The sequence below is a fragment of the Vipera berus genome (genome assembly GCF_964194415.1).
Source record: "Vipera berus genome assembly, chromosome: 3".
NCBI classification, from domain to species: Eukaryota; Metazoa; Chordata; class Lepidosauria; order Squamata; family Viperidae; genus Vipera; species Vipera berus.
Genome location: NC_138204.1, coordinates 122,178,948 through 122,197,638, shown reverse-complemented (window position 1 = coordinate 122,197,638; position 18,691 = coordinate 122,178,948). Strand labels below are relative to the sequence as shown.

The 18,691-nt window shown below is 39.9% G+C and overlaps 1 protein-coding gene across 5 annotated transcripts in view; it reads right to left on the bottom strand.

Moving 5' to 3' along the window:
- Positions 1-18,691, bottom strand: part of KIAA0232 — a 237,712-nt gene that overhangs the window by 204,249 nt on the left and 14,772 nt on the right. For 3 of the 5 annotated variants that reach the window (XR_014026117.1, XM_081325244.1, XM_081325245.1), the window contains exons 3-7: positions 13,631-13,768; positions 10,222-10,288; positions 8,950-9,034; positions 3,883-7,123; positions 152-260 (exon numbers count right to left, since the gene is read on the bottom strand). Coding sequence is in view for 3 of the 5 variants with exons in the window: in XM_081325244.1 (XP_081181370.1) it covers positions 152-260; positions 3,883-7,123; positions 8,950-9,034; positions 10,222-10,288; positions 13,631-13,768 (3,640 nt within the window). In the remaining 2 variants the exon portion in view is untranslated. The remainder of the gene's footprint in view (positions 1-151; positions 261-3,882; positions 7,124-8,949; positions 9,035-10,221; positions 10,289-13,630; positions 13,769-18,691) is intronic. The other 2 variants (XR_014026118.1, XM_081325246.1) reach the window with 1 other exon arrangement.

Genomic DNA, 18,691 nt, shown 5'->3' with positions numbered 1-18,691 from the left:
ACTGATGAGAAACCAATGGAAGCAAATGAATGGGGCAATTTTTCAGATAATTAAGTGGCTTCCATTTGGAACATGATCACCTGCATTCATCTTTTATCTAACTCAGCTGTAAAGTTTCAGTCCATTACAAAGAGGTCAAAGATACTGCTACCTTCATACTGTGATGTAGGAAAGAGTGGAGTATAAAGAGCTTTCTCCCACCAGCACTGTTTTGCTTGATTGTAGCTTATTTTCTGAAGGTCATTACTCAATACAGGAAACTGTTTTGAGAAGAGTTGTGTTTTAGTTCAAAGACAATAGAAAGTGACCCTATAGTATGCTACTTATTCTAGAGAATATGTATCCCAATAAAATGTGATATTGTTTCAAGAAATTACTAAATGCTTCCATACAGCTGGTTTCTGCAAAGCATAAATGTATATGTTTAAGTCAATTAAGATAAGTCTGCAGGGGGCTATTACTGCAGTATAAAAGTTGTTTTAAAATTTCTAATTATACGATTTCCAAGTAAACATTAAATATTACATTAAGTATTATCTCCTTGTATATTTTATGTTCAATAACCTCTTTTTCATCTTTCCTCTGAAAGTGAAGTATTAATGCCTATTCTGACTACGGAAATAAGTGAAACAGGAGACAATTGTTACACATCCCATGGACTGTAAAAATCAGAAACAAGTCCTAGACTCAGCCTCACCAAAACATCACTCAAAGTCAAGATTGCCAAATAAAGGCTACCATATTTTGGCCATGTCATGTGAGCTGACTCACTCAAAAGTCAATCATGCTGGGAGTGATCAGCGGAAAAAGGAGAAGGGGATGCCTTAACACCTGCTGGGTGGACACTATAAAGCAGACATGTCAAACTCACGACGTCACGTGACGTCGCGCAACGTATCGGGACGGTTTTGCCATTGCCGGCAATGGGGTGGGTGCGGCTTCTGCATGACACATCCGGTCCGCGGGCCGGCAGTTTGACACCCCTGCTATAAAGGATGACACCAGCACGACCATGCAGGATCTGAAGGAGGCAGTGTGAGACAAAGGGGCATGGAGAGTGCTAATCCACAGAGCGGCCAAGGGTCAGACATGACTGAATGGCTGACGACACTGAATAACTGCATAAAAGCAACAATATATATGTTTATTTGCAAGAAAAGGAGGACGACTCAATGTAATATAACCCCTACCAACTAAAAATGTCTCTTCCATAGAAACTACTGGAAATGTCTCTTTTGCCTTCTATGCTCATTTTCAGAACAGAGTTATATCACTTTTCCCAGGCACCTGAGGGCAGTTGCTCAGTTAGAACGCTGTTTTGTTTCAAACAATTTTTGTGCGAAGAAAAAAGAATTAAAGATTGCACAGTAGCACCTTGGATTGAAAAAGGTTACTAATTCTTGTGAATTCAGGAATATATCTTCCTGATATATTTTATTTATTTATTTATTTATTTATTTATTTAATTTGTATACCGCCCTTCTCCCGAAGGACTCAGGGCGGTGAACAGGGCAATACATATTAAAAAACAAGATACAAAAATTAAAAACAATTAAACAAAATGCCCATGAATAAGTTAGAACACATTAAAAAATAGATTAAAACAGATTAATAAAACCCAACCCCATCCCATCAGGCCAGGCCAGCTTGTTCGAAAAGGTAGGTTTTGAGATCGCGCCGGAAGGAGCGGAGGTCTGGCGCCATCCGGAGCTCGACCGGAAGATGGTTCCATAAATCCGGCACGCCCACAGAGAACGCCCTCCCCCTGGGGGGCCACCAGTCGACATTCTTTGACCGGTGGCACCCTGAGGAGGCCCTCTCTGTGGGAGCGTACTGGGCGGAGGGAAGTTGACGCCGGCCGCAGGTGCTCCCCAAGGTATTCCGGACCCATGCCATGTAGGGCTTTGTAGGTCATTACCAACACCTTGAATCTCACCCGGAAGACAACTGGAAGCCAATGCAGCTCGCGGAGCAGAGGTGTAACATGGGAGTGTCGGGAAAGCGGCTGCATTCTGTACCAGCTGGAGCCTCCGAGTGGTCTTCAAGGGTAGCCCCATGTAGAGAGCATTGCAGTAGTCCAGACGAGAGGTCACGAGGGCGTGAGTGACCATACGTAAGGCATCCCGGTCTAGATAGGGCCGCAACTGGCGCACCAGGCGAACCTGGGTGAAGGCCCCCCTAGTCACAGCTACTATATGGTCTTCTAGAGAAAGCTGTGAATCTAGGAGGACTCCCAAGTTGCGAGCCCTATCTACAGGGGGTAATAACTCACCCCCCATAGAGAGAGATGGAATATCCTGAATATCCCGAGATGCCGGTACGCACAGCCACTCGGTCTTGTCAGGGTTGAGTCGAAGCCTGTTCCTCCCCATCCAGACCCGAACCGCCTCCAGGCAGCGGGACATCACGTCGAGGGCATCACTGGGGTGGTTTGGGGTCGAAATGAAAAGCTGGGTATCATCAGCATACTGATGATAACCAACTCCAAAACCACGAATGATCTCACCCAGCGGTTTCATGCAGATGTTGAACAGGAGAGGCGAGAGGACCGACCCCTGAGGGACTCCACAAGCGAGAGGCCTCAAGGTCGACCTCTGCCCCCCTGCCAACACCGACTGCGAGCGTCCCAGGAGATAGGAGGAGAACCACTGAAGGACCGTGCCTCCCACTCCCAGTCCCCTGAGACGCCACAGCAAGATACCATGGTCGATGGTATCGAAAGCCGCTGAGAGGTCTAATAGGACTAGGACAGAGGAATATCCCCTGTCCCGAGCCCTCCAGAGATCATTCACCAGAGCGACCAATGCCGTCTCCGTGCTGTACCCGGGCCTGAAGCCCGATTGGTACGGGTCTAGATAATCCGCTTCATCCAGAACCAGAGGAAGCTGATGCGCCACCACACTCTCAACAACCTTCGCAAGAAAGCGAAGGTTGGAGACCGGACGAAAGTTATTTAACACAGCTGGGTCCAAGGCAGGCTTCTTGAGCAGAGGTCTCACCACCGCCTCCTTCAAGACGGCGGGGAAACTACCCTCACTCAAAGAGGCAGATATAACCGCCTGGAACCAGCCTCGTGTCCCCTCCCGGGCTGCATAAACCAGCCAGGAAGGGCACGGGTCCAATAAACATGTGGTGGAGCTCAGCCTCCCCATAATCCTGTCCACTTCCTCCGGAGTTACAGGATCGAACTCCTCCCAGATCACACTGACAAGATCACCCATGTCCTGATCGTCCGACTCTGCCCAGTCGGAGTCCAAATCGGTCCGAATCCGAGCGATTTTATCCGACAGATGTTGACTAAATTCCTCGGCACGCCCCTGCAAGGGTTCCTCACTCACCTCCTGATTGAGGAGGGAGCGGGTCACCCTAAACAGGGCGGCCGGGCGATTATCTGTGGACGCGATAAGGGTAGCGAAGTAATTAATCTCGCCACCCTTATCGCTGCGAGATAAGACCTAATATGGGTTCTTAGTCGCAATCGGTCGGATTCAGATCGGCTGGACCTCCAACCGCTCTCTAGGCCCCGTCTCCGACGCTTCATCTCCCGGAGCTCCGCAGAGAACCATGGAGCCCACTGGGATCTGCGCCGGGTCAGGGGCCGCAAGGGTACAACTCGGTCAAGTGCCTCCGTGGTCGTCCTTTCCCAGGCTTCCACTAAGGCATCTGCCGAGCTGTGAGCAGAGGAGGCAGGTGGGGACCCCAGCACTGCCTGGAACCTTTCAGGGTCCATTAAGCGCCTGGGGCAGAACCATCTAGTTGGCTCAACACACCCACAGTGGGGAGTGGCAAAACAGAAGACCAGCATTAAAATCCATTGAATTATGTATCATTTTAATGAAGCGTGTCACCTATCTATACAATGTACAATTCTCAAGGACATACCTCTTTCAGTTGCATCGATGAGCTTTCTTTACAACTGCAAGACTTGTCTTCCTCTTCTTGTGGCTCCACAACATTGCAGCTAGCTTCAGAATTTTTCACAGCCATTGTATCCTGCACATCTTTCATACTGCATTCTAAGCAAGAACTCTCATTTTCTACCAGCAATATTCCAGATGATTCTTCCTGGGAATCCAGAGATGTCTGTGCACTCTTTTCCATCCCACACTTTTTTAATGTAGGAAAGAACTTCCCAGATTCAAGTTCTAATTTACCATAATAATGCCCTTCTTTTTCTGCATCCTCTTCCAGTGGTTTGAGAGCCGCTTGTGGATCATCAAATGATTCAGCTTGAGCAGAGACAAGAACATTCCCCTCATCTTTCTCAGATTCAAAGTCAGATTCACTTCCACCACATGGAGAAAGTTCAGATGCAGAAATGGGGCGAAAGTGAGTCCTAGGAGAAATCCGTATTGCTCTGTACTGCGTCCTCCCAGCACCACATATTCTAGGGCGAAAAGCATCTCTGTCAGAATCAGAGCAAAGGATTGATTTGGGTTTAAAGCAAGGGCTGAAGGATGTAATTCCTTCTGGTTCAAATGTACATTCGACATGAAGAACTTGTGAAAATGGATTATTTAAATCAAAGGAAGAGAAAGAATATTCAAGACCAGACTCTTCACCTTGAAAACTACTGCAAGCTTCTAACAAGTCTTCATGGAAGATAAAAGAAAAACCTCTATTTAATCCATGATCACATTTCAAATGCTCACTCTGCTCAAATGATACAAAAGGTCTCCATAATTGTCTGTGACCAGGAGTAAAGCTATTTCCTGGTGTCATGAAGACATCTGTACCAGCTATTGTGACTACATCAGAAGCTGCACACTGTAGTAAGTTTCCTTTTGGGTGATTTGGGGGCACTATTGCCCATTCTGCATCACTGTTGAATGTTTTCAGTTCCCCATACACACCACCAAGAATAAATGAATTTTCTTTATCTTGGTTAACATCCCATGATTTGGAGGGTGTAGTATAATCTCCACAATCTATTTCTGATAAATTGTTTGAAGCAAAGCCTCTTTTCTCTAAATTTTCTTTCTGACCTTCCCAAAGATGGTATTCTGATCTTTGCACTGCTTTGTTTGGACCTTGAAGAATTTCTACCTTTGCATCATTTAAGCAGCAACAATAATGATTTACATCAGTTGGAAACAGTTCCTCTTCTATTCCTTCTATTTCTACAATTGCTGCAGAATTTTCATCTGTCATATTTGTCCAGATATCTTTCATAACTCCAGAGCCGTAGTCATCTTCAGGCGGACTACTGTCGCTACATGCTTGTGGAGTCTCATATTCTTTATCTTCTGTTTTTTGTTCTAACTGAATACCACAGAGAGATTCTAATTTTGACTTTTTTGTGAAAATTAAAGTAGGTATTTCTCCTAAAGATCTGGTCTGTTCTTGGCAGGTTTCCTCCTGCAAAAAATCTACAATTTCTTCATCTATATAACTTGAAGATACCTTGGGAACTATATAATTAATATCATCAGAGTTAAACTGAGGGGATTCTTCAAATGGAATATTTAAAGTCTCATTGTCTGAACGTGTTTCTTCAGAATATGACCATGGACTACAAGTTCTTGTTGACAGATTAGAACAGTGTTCATTTTCATCAAAGGCACTATTTTTGGTCCATATTAACAATCTTGACTGTGTTTTCCCAAACATACCAACATTGCTACTAGAATCTGTATTTTCATTTCCCAAATTTAGTTTTTCAAAAGGAAATGGTAAGACAGAATTACTGCATTGCACTTCAAACACTGAAAAAGAATTTAAACCAGATCCTTCATTAGTATCTGCAAACAGCTCTTGATTGCCTGCAAGCATGTATGAATTAAGCATTGTGCTGTCTAAGGTAGGGGAAAGTCTAACAGGAGAATCTCCTCCAAAACTTTCCCCATCTGCATCACCAGAGCTAGAAGATGAACAGCACTCCCAAAATTGAGCTAAATTACTAAGATCTTGCAAGAACCACCCTTCAGCACCAGAAGTGGCCGAATCTGCCCATATTGCACTTTCCCCTTTCAATTCCATTCCATCAAACACTATGCAGCATTCTGCCTCAAAATCAGTTCCTTCTCTGCTTTTCTGCCGAATCATATTCAAAATCCGACTTTCTCCTTGCATCTTGCCTGAGGCACCAGAATCCAACATGGATTGATCAATATCCACTTCATAGAAGTGTGTTAGTTCTGACAGATGTACACCATCTAAATGTATATCGTCCTCTGGTGGAGAACATATTGAGGTCCTAGTGAGGCCGATATCCTCATTTAAAACTGCAGGCATTTCCACAAAATGACCATCAATGAAAGTACCTGCCGCGAGGTATGTTTTATTAATATTATTGTTGTTACTGATGCAAAGACCTTGCACTGATTCAGCTAATTCTTCTACAGCCTCTGATGTTGCATCACATACATCTTGCTTGTTGCGGTATGTCGTCTCAAGCTTACTTTTTCTACTCAGGGGAACAAAATATTCTGTAATTGGCTCAGTATACCACAGAGGCTCCTCCTTATACTCAGTTTCGTTCCTGCCATCAAAATATAGCTCTTTTCTCTCGTGGTTTCCACCTTCTTTTCGTCTAATTTCTTTTAATGGCCGTTTACCTCTTTTACAGAGTTGCTTGATGGATCCATTGCTGCTGCCAGGAATTTTCCTTTCAGTTTTTTCACCAGCTTTTGGCAAATACTTACTTTGTCCATTCCATCCTTTTTTACCCCGAGCCTCCCTTATTTTATGCCTTATTTTTACATATTTTGTAGCTGCTTTTAATTCACCATGATTGCCACTAGAATTTGAACCTTCTTCACTGGAACCAGAAGACCAGGATCGAAGACGTATCTTTCCCTCAGATTTATGCCGGACTTGCTTTTTGTACGAAACAGATTTTCCTTCAATACGATTTCCAAACTTATTCTCTTTTTCATCTTTGTCATTCTTTTCTGTGGCTCTCTCCTGTATAGTTACAGATGCTTTGTTACTATTTCTCTCTTTGGATGCTTCATTTTCACTAACGCAGTCCTTTGGAGATGATGTATCTGTGCTAGTTGCTGGGACAGTGGAAGATGAGGAGGTACTGGAGTAAGAACACATTTTGGATTTATTCCACACAGTCATGATTTCTTGCAGGCAAACTGGTTTCTGGGAAAGAGGTGGAAAAGCCTCATAATACCTGAGAGAGAAAAAGGTAAAACATGCAGTGTCACGTTTTGGAGAATCGGACCAAACTAAACGTTAGTGATTTTACTATCAACATGAACTTTTATTAAGTTTTTTTATGAGCTAATGTTTTAAAACACAAAATCATACCAATCAATATATTATTTAGCTCATGTCTAAGGAAAAAATAAACTATTACTGTACTTCAAAAACTATTAAGTAGTTAATGCTAAAATACCGTCACTGCAATTAAAATAAAACAAAATATGATTACAATAAAACAAAATAAAATAATTTTTTCAGTTAAGACACAGTTGAAACATTCTAGTTTAGTTTGCTATCTGGGGATAGGTAATTCAACATTTCTATTGGATGCCAAGTCAGGAAAGACAATTTTTCCTTCTTTTATATAAAAATCCGCTTGGTGGTTGTTCAACAGATAAACTATAGAATTCTAACAACTATTTTCAAATTGACCGAAAGGCCCTCATGGGCAGGACAGTGTTTGTCTTTTACAGGGACCTGAGAGACAAAAAATGCATTAATAAAATAGACAACAGTGTTGCTCTGTAATCTGCTAAGTTTGTTTGAACAGGTTCATAATAACCATGTTGTAGAGAGATAAATAGTTTCTGCTTTCCTCTTGCTTTGGTGTTTTGCACTGGGATCCTGCCAATGACTGAGAAGATTGAACTGTTGGTCTGGGACCAGAGCTGCATATAATGCACTGTTGCATCCCTCCACAAACTGGCTGATTCTGGACTGATATTTCTTGATCTGGCTCCATTTCATTGCTTACCAGGTTAAAACTCTTCAGTTGTTCTCAAGGTTTCCAAATGCTGTAGTAACATTATAAGCTTAAAGGACTGATTTGATAATGTGCTTGAAACATCTACTAACTTTTGGCATGGTCAAGACCATGGCAACAAGCTCATTATTAAAGCAGTATGTCCCCTAGTTCTTATTAATCTTAGCAGGGGATCAGTAAAATTAATTATGCTAGTAAAATCATCTCTCACAGAAGGCCTTCCTTCCAGACCCAGTACTTGAGGCGTCAGCTACATTACATTACAGATCTGAGCTTTTTCTTGTTCAGTTTTCAGCCATTGGTTGTATCGAAATGTCCTTCCCAAATCAGACTCATATTGAAATTATTCTACACTGGAAGTTGGACATGTCAAATGTACTAGAGTTAGTGTCATGGCAAACTGCTAGCAATACTGTCTTAACTGACCATACAAACTTATGTATTGTTTATATTGTATACTCGAAGCAATTCCATCTGTTCTCAGATTCATCCATAAAGTAACGAACATTAACTAAAGTCTGTAATTGACAATAATGCCACAATTCTGCCCTAAAAAAGCATGTAAAATAAACAAAAATTATTTTTCCAAGAGCATTTGTATTGCTTGCATTCTGTATATCCCTTTTCCTCGAATGTCTAGGTGTCTCCATAGAGATGACAAGATGTCAGGGAAGTATGCTGTGGTGTTTCTAGGTTGTGATATGCCTCTCTACTCCCCCAGATTATGAACCTGACTCTCATTATTTCTCTCAAAAACCTAATTTTACAATAAAGCCTGAAGATGTATGATACTGTTGAGGATAAAAATCAATGTTATCATTCACTAAACGGTAAATAAACTATATTGGAATGAAAAGAGTTCATCCAAACTAATACTATTTTTTTAAAGTTTAATAATCAGATAAAAACATGTTAATAGAAAATGATAGCTTGAATTCATTATTTCATGGTTAACACCATTCCAGAAAAATGTGTCCTTTTCCAATTTAGAAGAATAAAATAACTAAGTGTTTTTTTAACATGCAACATACATTTCTACTTGATCTTTTGCTGCAGGAGATAAATCTATTTCAGAAGGCAAAGAGTCCTCAAGTCTTTTTGAAATCTTCTCCTCCGCTATTAAAAAAAAAACCAGTACAAAAACCTCATCAGACTCAATTTGAAATAAATACAAATATATAATAATCAATTCCATATTCTGGCCTATAAGTTTAATGTAAGAATTTATACATTGAATTTACAAATAAATTAATTACATCACCCATATTTTTTAACAGTAAACTATTTCATTTATCTGGAGATTAGTAGGGCAGTTATTAAATTAGTGATGAAGCTCACACACACGGTTCTAAACTATGAGTTGCATTATTTAGTTTGTTGAAAAAGTACACGGTATATACTTAAGTTAGTCACAACTACTTTACTCAAAAATTTCAAACAGGATGAAAACAAAGTATGATTCCATTATCTAAGGAATTTCTGAGTATAATTAAGTTTCTTAATTGATGTATGGTGGTGAAATGGTTAGAATGCAGTATTGCAGGTTAATTCTGACAACTGCCAGCAGTTCGATCCTGACCGGCTCAAGGTTGACTCAGCCTTCCATCCTTCTGAGGTCAGTAAAATGAGGACCCAGACTGTTGGGGGCAATAGTAACCACTTCCTTGTATTGAATTTATTTAATTTTAATAATTTAATTTTAACATTTTACCTAGCAACTGGTTGAATCTAACACAGTAATAAAGATACATAGTCTTTAGTTGCAAGAGCTACACTAGCCCCCATTTCTTTAGCATCCTTCAAAGCTTTATTATTTAAACAATTATTCATGTCAATGATTGATGTCCCCAAATTATTAAATACTTTCCAAGCATTTCATCTTACATCCCCTGACTGCCCCCCCCGCCCATTATTACTTCAGAAATCCACAATCTCCCAAATCTAATAAAGGGATTGGAGGGGACTTGATACCATAATATAGTGCCGTGTATTGGTATCATTTTCTTATACATATAAATGATTCTATGCAGATCTCAATGAAAGGAACCGCTCTGTAAAATCCCTATTTTTAAAAAGGCATACAAGCTTAATCTAGGTAAATGCTGCCCAATCATCCTATAAGTATAAAAAGCAAATTATATGCCAAGCATATCTATGAAAATCTAATGGATTTAGCGATTCAGAGAAAAAAAATGTAACCACAGAACAAACTGGCTTCAGGCCAGGATTTTATATTTCTGACCAAGGCGCCACATTCCAGTTTAACATGTTCCAAGAAATCTCATCCCAAAATGGAATCTCACCTTGTTCGCTCTGGAGATCTTTTAGCTTGGAACAAAGTTCCTCAACTAATGTCTCAATCCCAGAACTCTGCCATTAAGAAAAAAAAAACACTAAACTGAATTATTTACAGTTGAACATTCATAAAATACATGTCTAGTGATTATTTCCATTATCAAAGAATAACCCAAAAAGAATTTGCAATAGTCTATCTTTCTTTATGCAGTTGCGCTAAAATTAAAATCTACCTTTCCTCAATTCTATATCACTTATTTCATCTAAATATACAGAATTATTGATCTCTAAATAATGGGAAGATTGGTCTCAAGGCTGAAATAAAACTAACGAAACAAGAGAGCCCATTGTTCCAAAGGTGCTTTTTAAAAAGCAACTGGACTTTTAAAAAAAATTCTTGAAGACATCTCATCAAAGAAGCTTCTTCAGTTCTAACTAACTGGTGGGGAATGGAAAAGATTTGTAGTCTTCGCAGTCATCTAACACTGAGGGTCGTTGAAACCATCTGGGAATATTCTCAGAGCCAACCGAATCCGAGTGCAATGAGTGTGGAACTATGGATTGAGAAGACAGGTGGTACTGTCTTGGTGGAGCAGTGGGCTACTGCCTCCTTAAGTAACACCAGCTGCCTGCAATTAGTGCAGGTTCGCATCCCACCAGGCTCAAGGTTGACTCAGCCTTCCATCCTTCCGAGGTAGGTAAAATGAGGACCCAGATTGTTGGGGGCAATTAAGCTGACTTTGTAATAATGCCGCTTGGGGGGTGTATGAAAGCCCTAATAAGCAGGCATATACATAGAATGAAGGCTACTGCTAAGCTTGTAAGCCGCCCTGAGTCTTCGGAGAAGGGCGGGATATAAATGGAATTAAAATTTAAAAAAAAATAAAAAATAAAAATAAATCCCTCCCCCTCTGTTGAGAGGGGGCTGTTCAATTTTAACATAGATAGCCGCTTTCCAGCCAGCTGTTCTGTCCTGAATGTGAACCTTGCTGTCTTCAAAGCAGTGGCCCTTTTCTTTCAGGTGCAGATGGACTGCTGAATTCTGTCCCGATGCATTGGTTCTTCTGTATTGTGCCATGCATTTGTGTAATGGTTGTTTACTTTCCCCAGTGTACACATCTGCACATGCCTCACTGCACTGTACTGAATATACAATATTGCTCTGTTTGTGTCTAGCTGTTTTGTCCTTGGTGTGCACTAGCTTCTATCTTAAATGTGTTCCTAGTTTAAAGTGTGCACGTATGTTGGGGTTTGTTGAAAATCCTTGTGAACTTTTCCGATATTCCTGCAATGTATGGAATGACAATGTTGCTCCATATTTTTTTTTGCAGGAATATCAGAAGAGGACCATTAAGATTTTAATGTGAGATTCGCTTCAATTCTATGCCAATTTTACAAAGGCAACCCTAAATCCTTCTGCCTGTATTTTGAATACTAAAAATTTAAGAACTGAAGTCATGAATTAAAACATAGGAAGAATACAGTAGAAAACAATATGTGATTATCTATTAACAGTAGCTCCATAAGTAAAATCAAATTTACTGTACTATATTTTAATCTATAATGTATCAGCAAACACAAAGCTTCCAAATAGCAGATTGTTCTACCAATTTGTTATTAGTCTGATCCCACTTTGGGTACTGTGTCCAGTACTGGGTAGCACGCTTAAGAAGGATTCATGCAAACTGAAACACAATCTGAGAATACCAGTGGAGATTATTAGAATATTCGCAACTAATTCTCATGAAAAGATCTGGAAATATTTAACCTTCAGGAGAGAAGCCTAAGGATAGAGATGATAGTTACTTAGATTTGCCCAACATAAGCAGCATAAAGTATTTGTAAATAAATATTGAAAAGCTGCCATATTTAATAGGGAGGGAGAAACCTGCTCTTTTATCATTTCAGAGGAAGGAATAATTGGTTACAGCAGGGGTGTCAAACTCAATTTCATTGAGGGCCGCATCAGCATTGCGGTTGCCCTTAGGGGGCCGGGTGGGTTTGGCCAGGTTGGGCGTGGCCTACTGGGTGGGCGTGGCTAGAGTGTGTATGGCCTACTGGGTGGGCATTGCCAGCTCTACATCATTGGCATCAAGGGTGCCTATGGGGGCCTGGGCAGGAGTGGGACAGATCTGGGGGTCTCTGGAGGAAGGAGGGTCTCTGGGCCAGGGCCAAGGCAGTGGGGGCCGTTCCCTCACTGTTTCCAGGATGGCTTCGCGGGCCGCATAAAACCACTTCGTGGGCCGGATCCAGCCCCCGGGCCTTGTGTTTGACATGTCTGTGTTACAGGAAGGCAGGTTCTGATTGAATATTACAAATAATTTCCTAATATTTACAATAAATAAGCTATATCAGTGATCCCCAAACTTTTTAACTCCATGGACAGGCAGCAGCAGTGGGGAGGGAGGGGGGAGGAGATAGTTTTGTGCATGCAACTAGACTTGCCGGCTGCTTGCTCAGCCCGTGGGTTGGAGACCCCTGAGATATATAATCAATTATCCAGAGAGGCAGTAGCTCTCTTTTACTGGATATACTCAAGCACAAGCTAGCAAACAGTTAATGTTGACTTAAATTGATGACTTCTGACCACAACTGAGCCCAAAATTTCCGCTGCCAAGCAAGACAGTTAATGAGTTTTGCCCCATTTTATGTTTTTTCCTGACTTGAGTTGTTAAATGAATCACTACATTGAATTGTGAATCTGGCTTCTGCATTGACTTTGCTTGTCAGAAGATCACAAAAGGTGATGACCCCAGGACACTGCAATCATCATAAATACATGCCAATTACCAAGCGAGTTTTAATCACGTGACCATGGGGATGCAGCAACAGTTGTGAGTGTGAAAAAGTCGTAAGTCACTGTTTTCAGTGCCATTGTAACTTCGAAGTCACTAAATGAATGGTTGTAAGTCGAGGACTACCTACACACATATTTTTTTTAACAGTTTCTTTGAATCAGTGTTGACTCCTAGCGACTGCTAGAGAAGTTCCTATACTTTTCTTGGCAAGATTTCAGAAGTGATTTTCCACTGCCTACTTCCTAGGGCTGAGAGAGAATCATGGGCCAAAGGTCACCCAGTTGGCTTTATGCCTAAGGTGGGACTAGCACCAATGGTTTCCTGAGTTCTAGACTGATGCCTGAGCCGCTACCCTAAACTGGCTGTCCGTCTTATAAATAAATTTAAAACAACCCAAAAGTTATTCCTCTTTTTATAATACACTTTCCATAATTGAATACAAGAAACATGTTCAGATTAAATACAGATTCCATTTGACATTTAATTACTTTGAAAAGGATACCTCCAAAATAACAATTTCAAATAGATTTTTAAAAAATGAACAAAAATTGTTATGCTGTTTTACATCACAATGAAGAATCAGAATTTAAACGTAATTGACTATGTTGCTAGTCCTTACTTCATCAGAAGCAGAGCGAAGACATTGAACAGCAGCCTGTTTCTTCATTTCTTCTAGTGTAAGATCAGAGCACTTTTTCTTACTTTTCCCCCATTTCTTGTAAGCTCCCTTTTCCCAGCCCAGGAAGATGTCATTCTCCTAAAAAGAAAAGAAAAGAAAAGAAAAGAATTGAAAATCATAATAACGGCAATATTTCCTTGTATATTGTCTTTGGAACTCTGAATGACTTTTAAGGAAGACACTTGGGGGAGTATGACTCTGGAAAGGTTATCTACAGATATATATTCTGTGGACCTATTTACTACAACTCTTGGTTTTATTATATATTTGACATTCCATACCCAATCCTTCCAAGAGTTTTTCTGCAGTTTTACTACTTTTACTATTCAAAATGCAATGAAATATTAGTAATATTAATTTATTCAAATTAGTAGCAGCACCATTTTGAAATAGCAGATAATAAAAGTAGGTAAAGACCAAGTTACTGACTAGGAAAATTAAATTGATGTCATGCCAAAAGGACACTAAAACAGGAACTATGCAGATTGTATCCCATTAACCAGAATATTAAAAGCCAAATAAAGAAGTTAATGAAACCAGCAACCAGGGACACAATGTTCAAGTTAAATGTACAAGAACCGGAGGAAAAAAGGACATAAAACAACTGAAGGCAAAAGTGGGGGAGGGCGAGATGAAAACACTCAAGTTGTCCTTACATAGATTTTGCCTGAAACGGAAAGACACTGAGGCATAATATAATCCCAACTGAATATTGTACTTATCCTGAGGAGAGAATTAAAAAACTCCCTTATCCATGTAACAGAAATATACCAGCAATTTTCAGCTGATTATGTCACAGCTCATATGCTGCCACTTGGTGACTGACTGCTTCTGCATGACAGTTCCAAGACTGTGGCCCTTCCCCCTCACCATGGTCTCAAATTGATAATTTTCCTCAGTGAATAAACACATGTAATGTTTTTGACTTATTTGCTTCACTGGGTTCTCTGCACTGTATCGAGTTTTAGAACTTGCAAGGAGAACAAATTATGCTTTGGGGCACATTTATATTTATGCAGAACGATTCAAAATTCAAAAGATTTTACAAACTTTTAAGGACCAATGTAGGCTGACCTTGCTAGTGAATGCGAGCGGTATCATATCAAAGATACACGATTCAACAGAAAAATCTCATCTATACTTCCTAGTCATCCAAACTACTGGCTCTCATTAGTTTGGATTATTTCTTCTATGCTTCAATCCTACTTTTTTTAAAAAAAATTTTTAACTTAATATACAATTGTATCTTAAGTCCTTTCTTCTTTCTTTCCCTTGCTATATTTTAGCAAGTCTCCCCATTTCTTCAATGCACTTGAGCAGAAAAGAAGCCATCACATATCAGATGCTTGCAGCATAAACTGTAACAGAAATATTGCTTCTACACAAACTAGGTGTAACTGGAAATTAAACTGGAAATTAAATTATACTATTTAAAACAATTAAAATAAGAAATAATATGCTAGAAAAAGGTTAAACAAAGCTATATTAATACATCAAAAAGACATATAGAGCCAAAATGATAAAACAAAAGAGTTCTTTGGCATTTGGCTTTCAAGTTTCAAGCTTTCAGAAATATCTGTTTCCATTTCATTCCGTGATACAGGTAGAACTGATCTAGGAAAGGAAAGTAACAATAGATACTTTGCACCTCATTTCTCATAGACAACATCATCCATTTTATATACAGAATAAACATGCCAAATTACATCTTGGTACATCAATAAGCATCTCTATAGTTACTAGTAAGTCTCTGTGTGTGTGTGTGTGTCTGTGTGTGTGTGTGTGTGTGTGTGTATTACTTTCTGCAAAGTATAATGCAATTGAAGAGGTGGTTCCTTTGAGGAACAAAAGTTAAGATTTCTAGAAAGAAGCAGCAAAACAAACGTTTCAACACCTGCAAAAGTAAGCAATGAGCCATACATATCAACTGAAATCCTGGAACACAGGATATGCATACCCCAAATAAAGCAAAAGCACATTTTGCAATTTGCATTAGTTGGCAATGTAGCCTATTTCTTCAGCATTGAGCTGTGACAAGGAAGACACTTTCCTAGAGTCAAAACAGGGCTATGAGATGAAAATAACTGCATGATTGCTCAATACCTAGGAAAAAGCTCTACCAAAAAATTTCTGCAACACTCCCTTAGCACTGCAGAACTCTTCTCCAAGAAGACTGCAGTACAGAGGTGAATGGGGAAGGGGGCAGAGAAGATATAACAGACAAGTGACATGTCGTACAATGCCTAAGCAAATATTTCCAAGACTATCTGGAATTAAAACATGAACTTTACAATAAGCCAACATTTAATTCTTTTCTACAAAGTATTATGAACTACAGAAAGTAATGAATGGGCTGCCCTGTTAGGATCAGAATCTAAGCCTTAAGAATGATGACTGCAACACTGTATAATATTGAATACATGAGTGCAGCTTTTAAATACGTTTCTCAGCCATGATCTTCTTTTTATGCATGACAGCAAAGCAATAAGTGCTAGGACTTTAGGCCAATGGGGAGCTTCACAACCGGAATGAGACAATGTGCCCTGGTTGACTCGCAGTGGGACAATTCACTATGGGACCACTCGCTGTGGCCAACTCACCGCAGGATAACTCAAGTAGAATTGCAACTCACCCTAGCCTCAAGGACTTCTAATTTGAGAAGGTTCAAGCCTAAAGCATGACAAGGCCTGCTGCAATTCACTTGTCCCTCTCTTGAATTATCCCATGTTGAATTGTCCCGCGGTGAGTTGGCCAGGGTAAGTCGGCCACTGCGAGTTGTCCCTTCACAACTCAGGTACTCCCAGAACATTACCTGAAGAGTATCACATAAAGGATGATGTGGCAAACAATCCTAACATCAGCCAACACAGTGATAATAGCATTCCTGTTACTTTTTTAAAAAAATTTTTTTTAAGGAGGAGTGACTACTCCCATAATACTGTAACCATAGCTTTTCTAGACCAAGTGGTAGGTTATTTATTTATATGAATGGTCTAATAAATGAATATTTACAAAGTTCCTATACACGTTAAGAAACAGAAAATGAACGAAAATAATACAAGATAATTAATATAGCATACTAAAGGGGGGGAAGCATAATTCTACCACCCCAATACAGAACACACAATTTAAATAACTACAAAGCATAACAATGCTTGGGACACGAAAATGTTTTAGCTTGCCAATTAAAAATACCTGGCCATTTCATTAGCGAAGTCCCTTTGCTAAAATGCCACCAATCTCATTTCACTTGAACAAAGTTTCAGTTCTCCCAGTAACTAGCTTTCTACACCAAAGGTGGGCAATCTTTAGCTTTTGGTCTCACTTTAGAAGTCCTCTGCAATTATCCATTCAAGACTTCTACCAACTGGAGAAGAAAAAGCCCACCCAGCTCTGAATTCAGCCATCCTGACTGGGGCATGGTCCCCAATGGAAAAAAGACTTGGCTTCCCAACTGTGTTTCACAATATAGAACAAAGTACTTAACCTAGCTGCAGGAATATATTATTCATTTAATATTTATTTGAGCAGAAATACATACTGTAGAGCTTTTAAAATGAAGAGCTTAAATGAAAAATACAAAACCAAGGATAGTGGTCTTCAAAACATACACAAGTCTACTCATTACTCTACAGAAGTGTGACTTCTAGCAAGCTAAGAAGCATACATATTTTGAGATGCAGTGTACAAAGCACATTCCCGAAGTAATTTCAGTTGCCCAGTCCAGCCTTCTCCTACTTCCAGATAAATTGGGACAGGAGGGAACTGCTGGAGTGTCTATTCAGATTAAAAAAAAAATACAAAGCTGAATATGCATGCAGAAAAGACGCTAATATGTATGCCCACTCACCTGGATACATGCACACATTAATGTACACACAATATTAGACAGGATGGGAAGCAAAGGAATCCAATTAAAGCGGTGTATGAAAGCTGTATGTTATATGACTGAAATAGAATAAAAGCATTTGCATTAAATGAGTAATAAGTAAGTAACTAGAAAACACACGGGAAAGTAAAGTACAGCTGGAAATGAAAGAACACCAGGAAAGTTGTGGGGAGCTAAATGAGAGCAATGGGATGAGGCAGAGAGTGAAAGGAAAACAACATACTGGCAGAATGAAAAAAAAGAAGGGGATATCAGCATTCTGCAGCACATAGTGTGGGAAGAAAGGAGAGAAGCTAGGGATGGTAATGGAAATATGGCAAAAAGAGAAGTCAAGGAGGATGGGAAAAGGTGCACCAGGGAACAAAAAAAAAATTCAAAGAAATGGGAGCATGGGGAGGGCACTGGGGCATTGGAGCACAGCGAAGTAAGGGACAGGAGAGGACTGAGCTGTAGCGTAATAAACTCTTACAATGAAAGCATGATTTTAAACCACAGCTTAGTTCAGTGAAGGTAAGACTTTTCTGTTCTTTAAAGTTTTCTTTTCTTAAAAGGAACTAAAAAGATTTAGCATAGTTCACTGCAAACTTTTTAAGAACTTTTAAAATACAGTGTCTTTCTAATACAATACAGGTAGTTCTCAACTTACCACCGCAGTAGAACCCAAAGATAAATTATGTTGCTAAGCGAGACGTTTGTTAAGTGAGCCCCGTTTTAGCTTTCTTGCCACAGTTAAGAGAATCACTGCAGCCGTTAATTACACAATTGTGAAGTGAATCTGCCCCCCCCCCAATGAATTTGCCTGCCAGAAGTTTGCAAAAAGTGATCACATGATCCTGGGACAGCGCAACCATCATAAATATGAACCAGTTGCAAAGCATTCGAATTTTGACCATGCGACCATGGTGATGCCGAAATGGTCATTAAGTGTGAAAAACAGTCATAAATCACTTTTTTTCAGGGCTGCTGTAACTCTGAAAGGTCACTAAATGAATAGTTGTAAGTAGAGGACTACTTGTAGACATAATTGCTAGACTTAAAAATCATGTCTCTTAAAAGGTACGTCCCATCTTCCAAACTGTATCACAAATTATTTTTGAAATTGAGTTTTACGA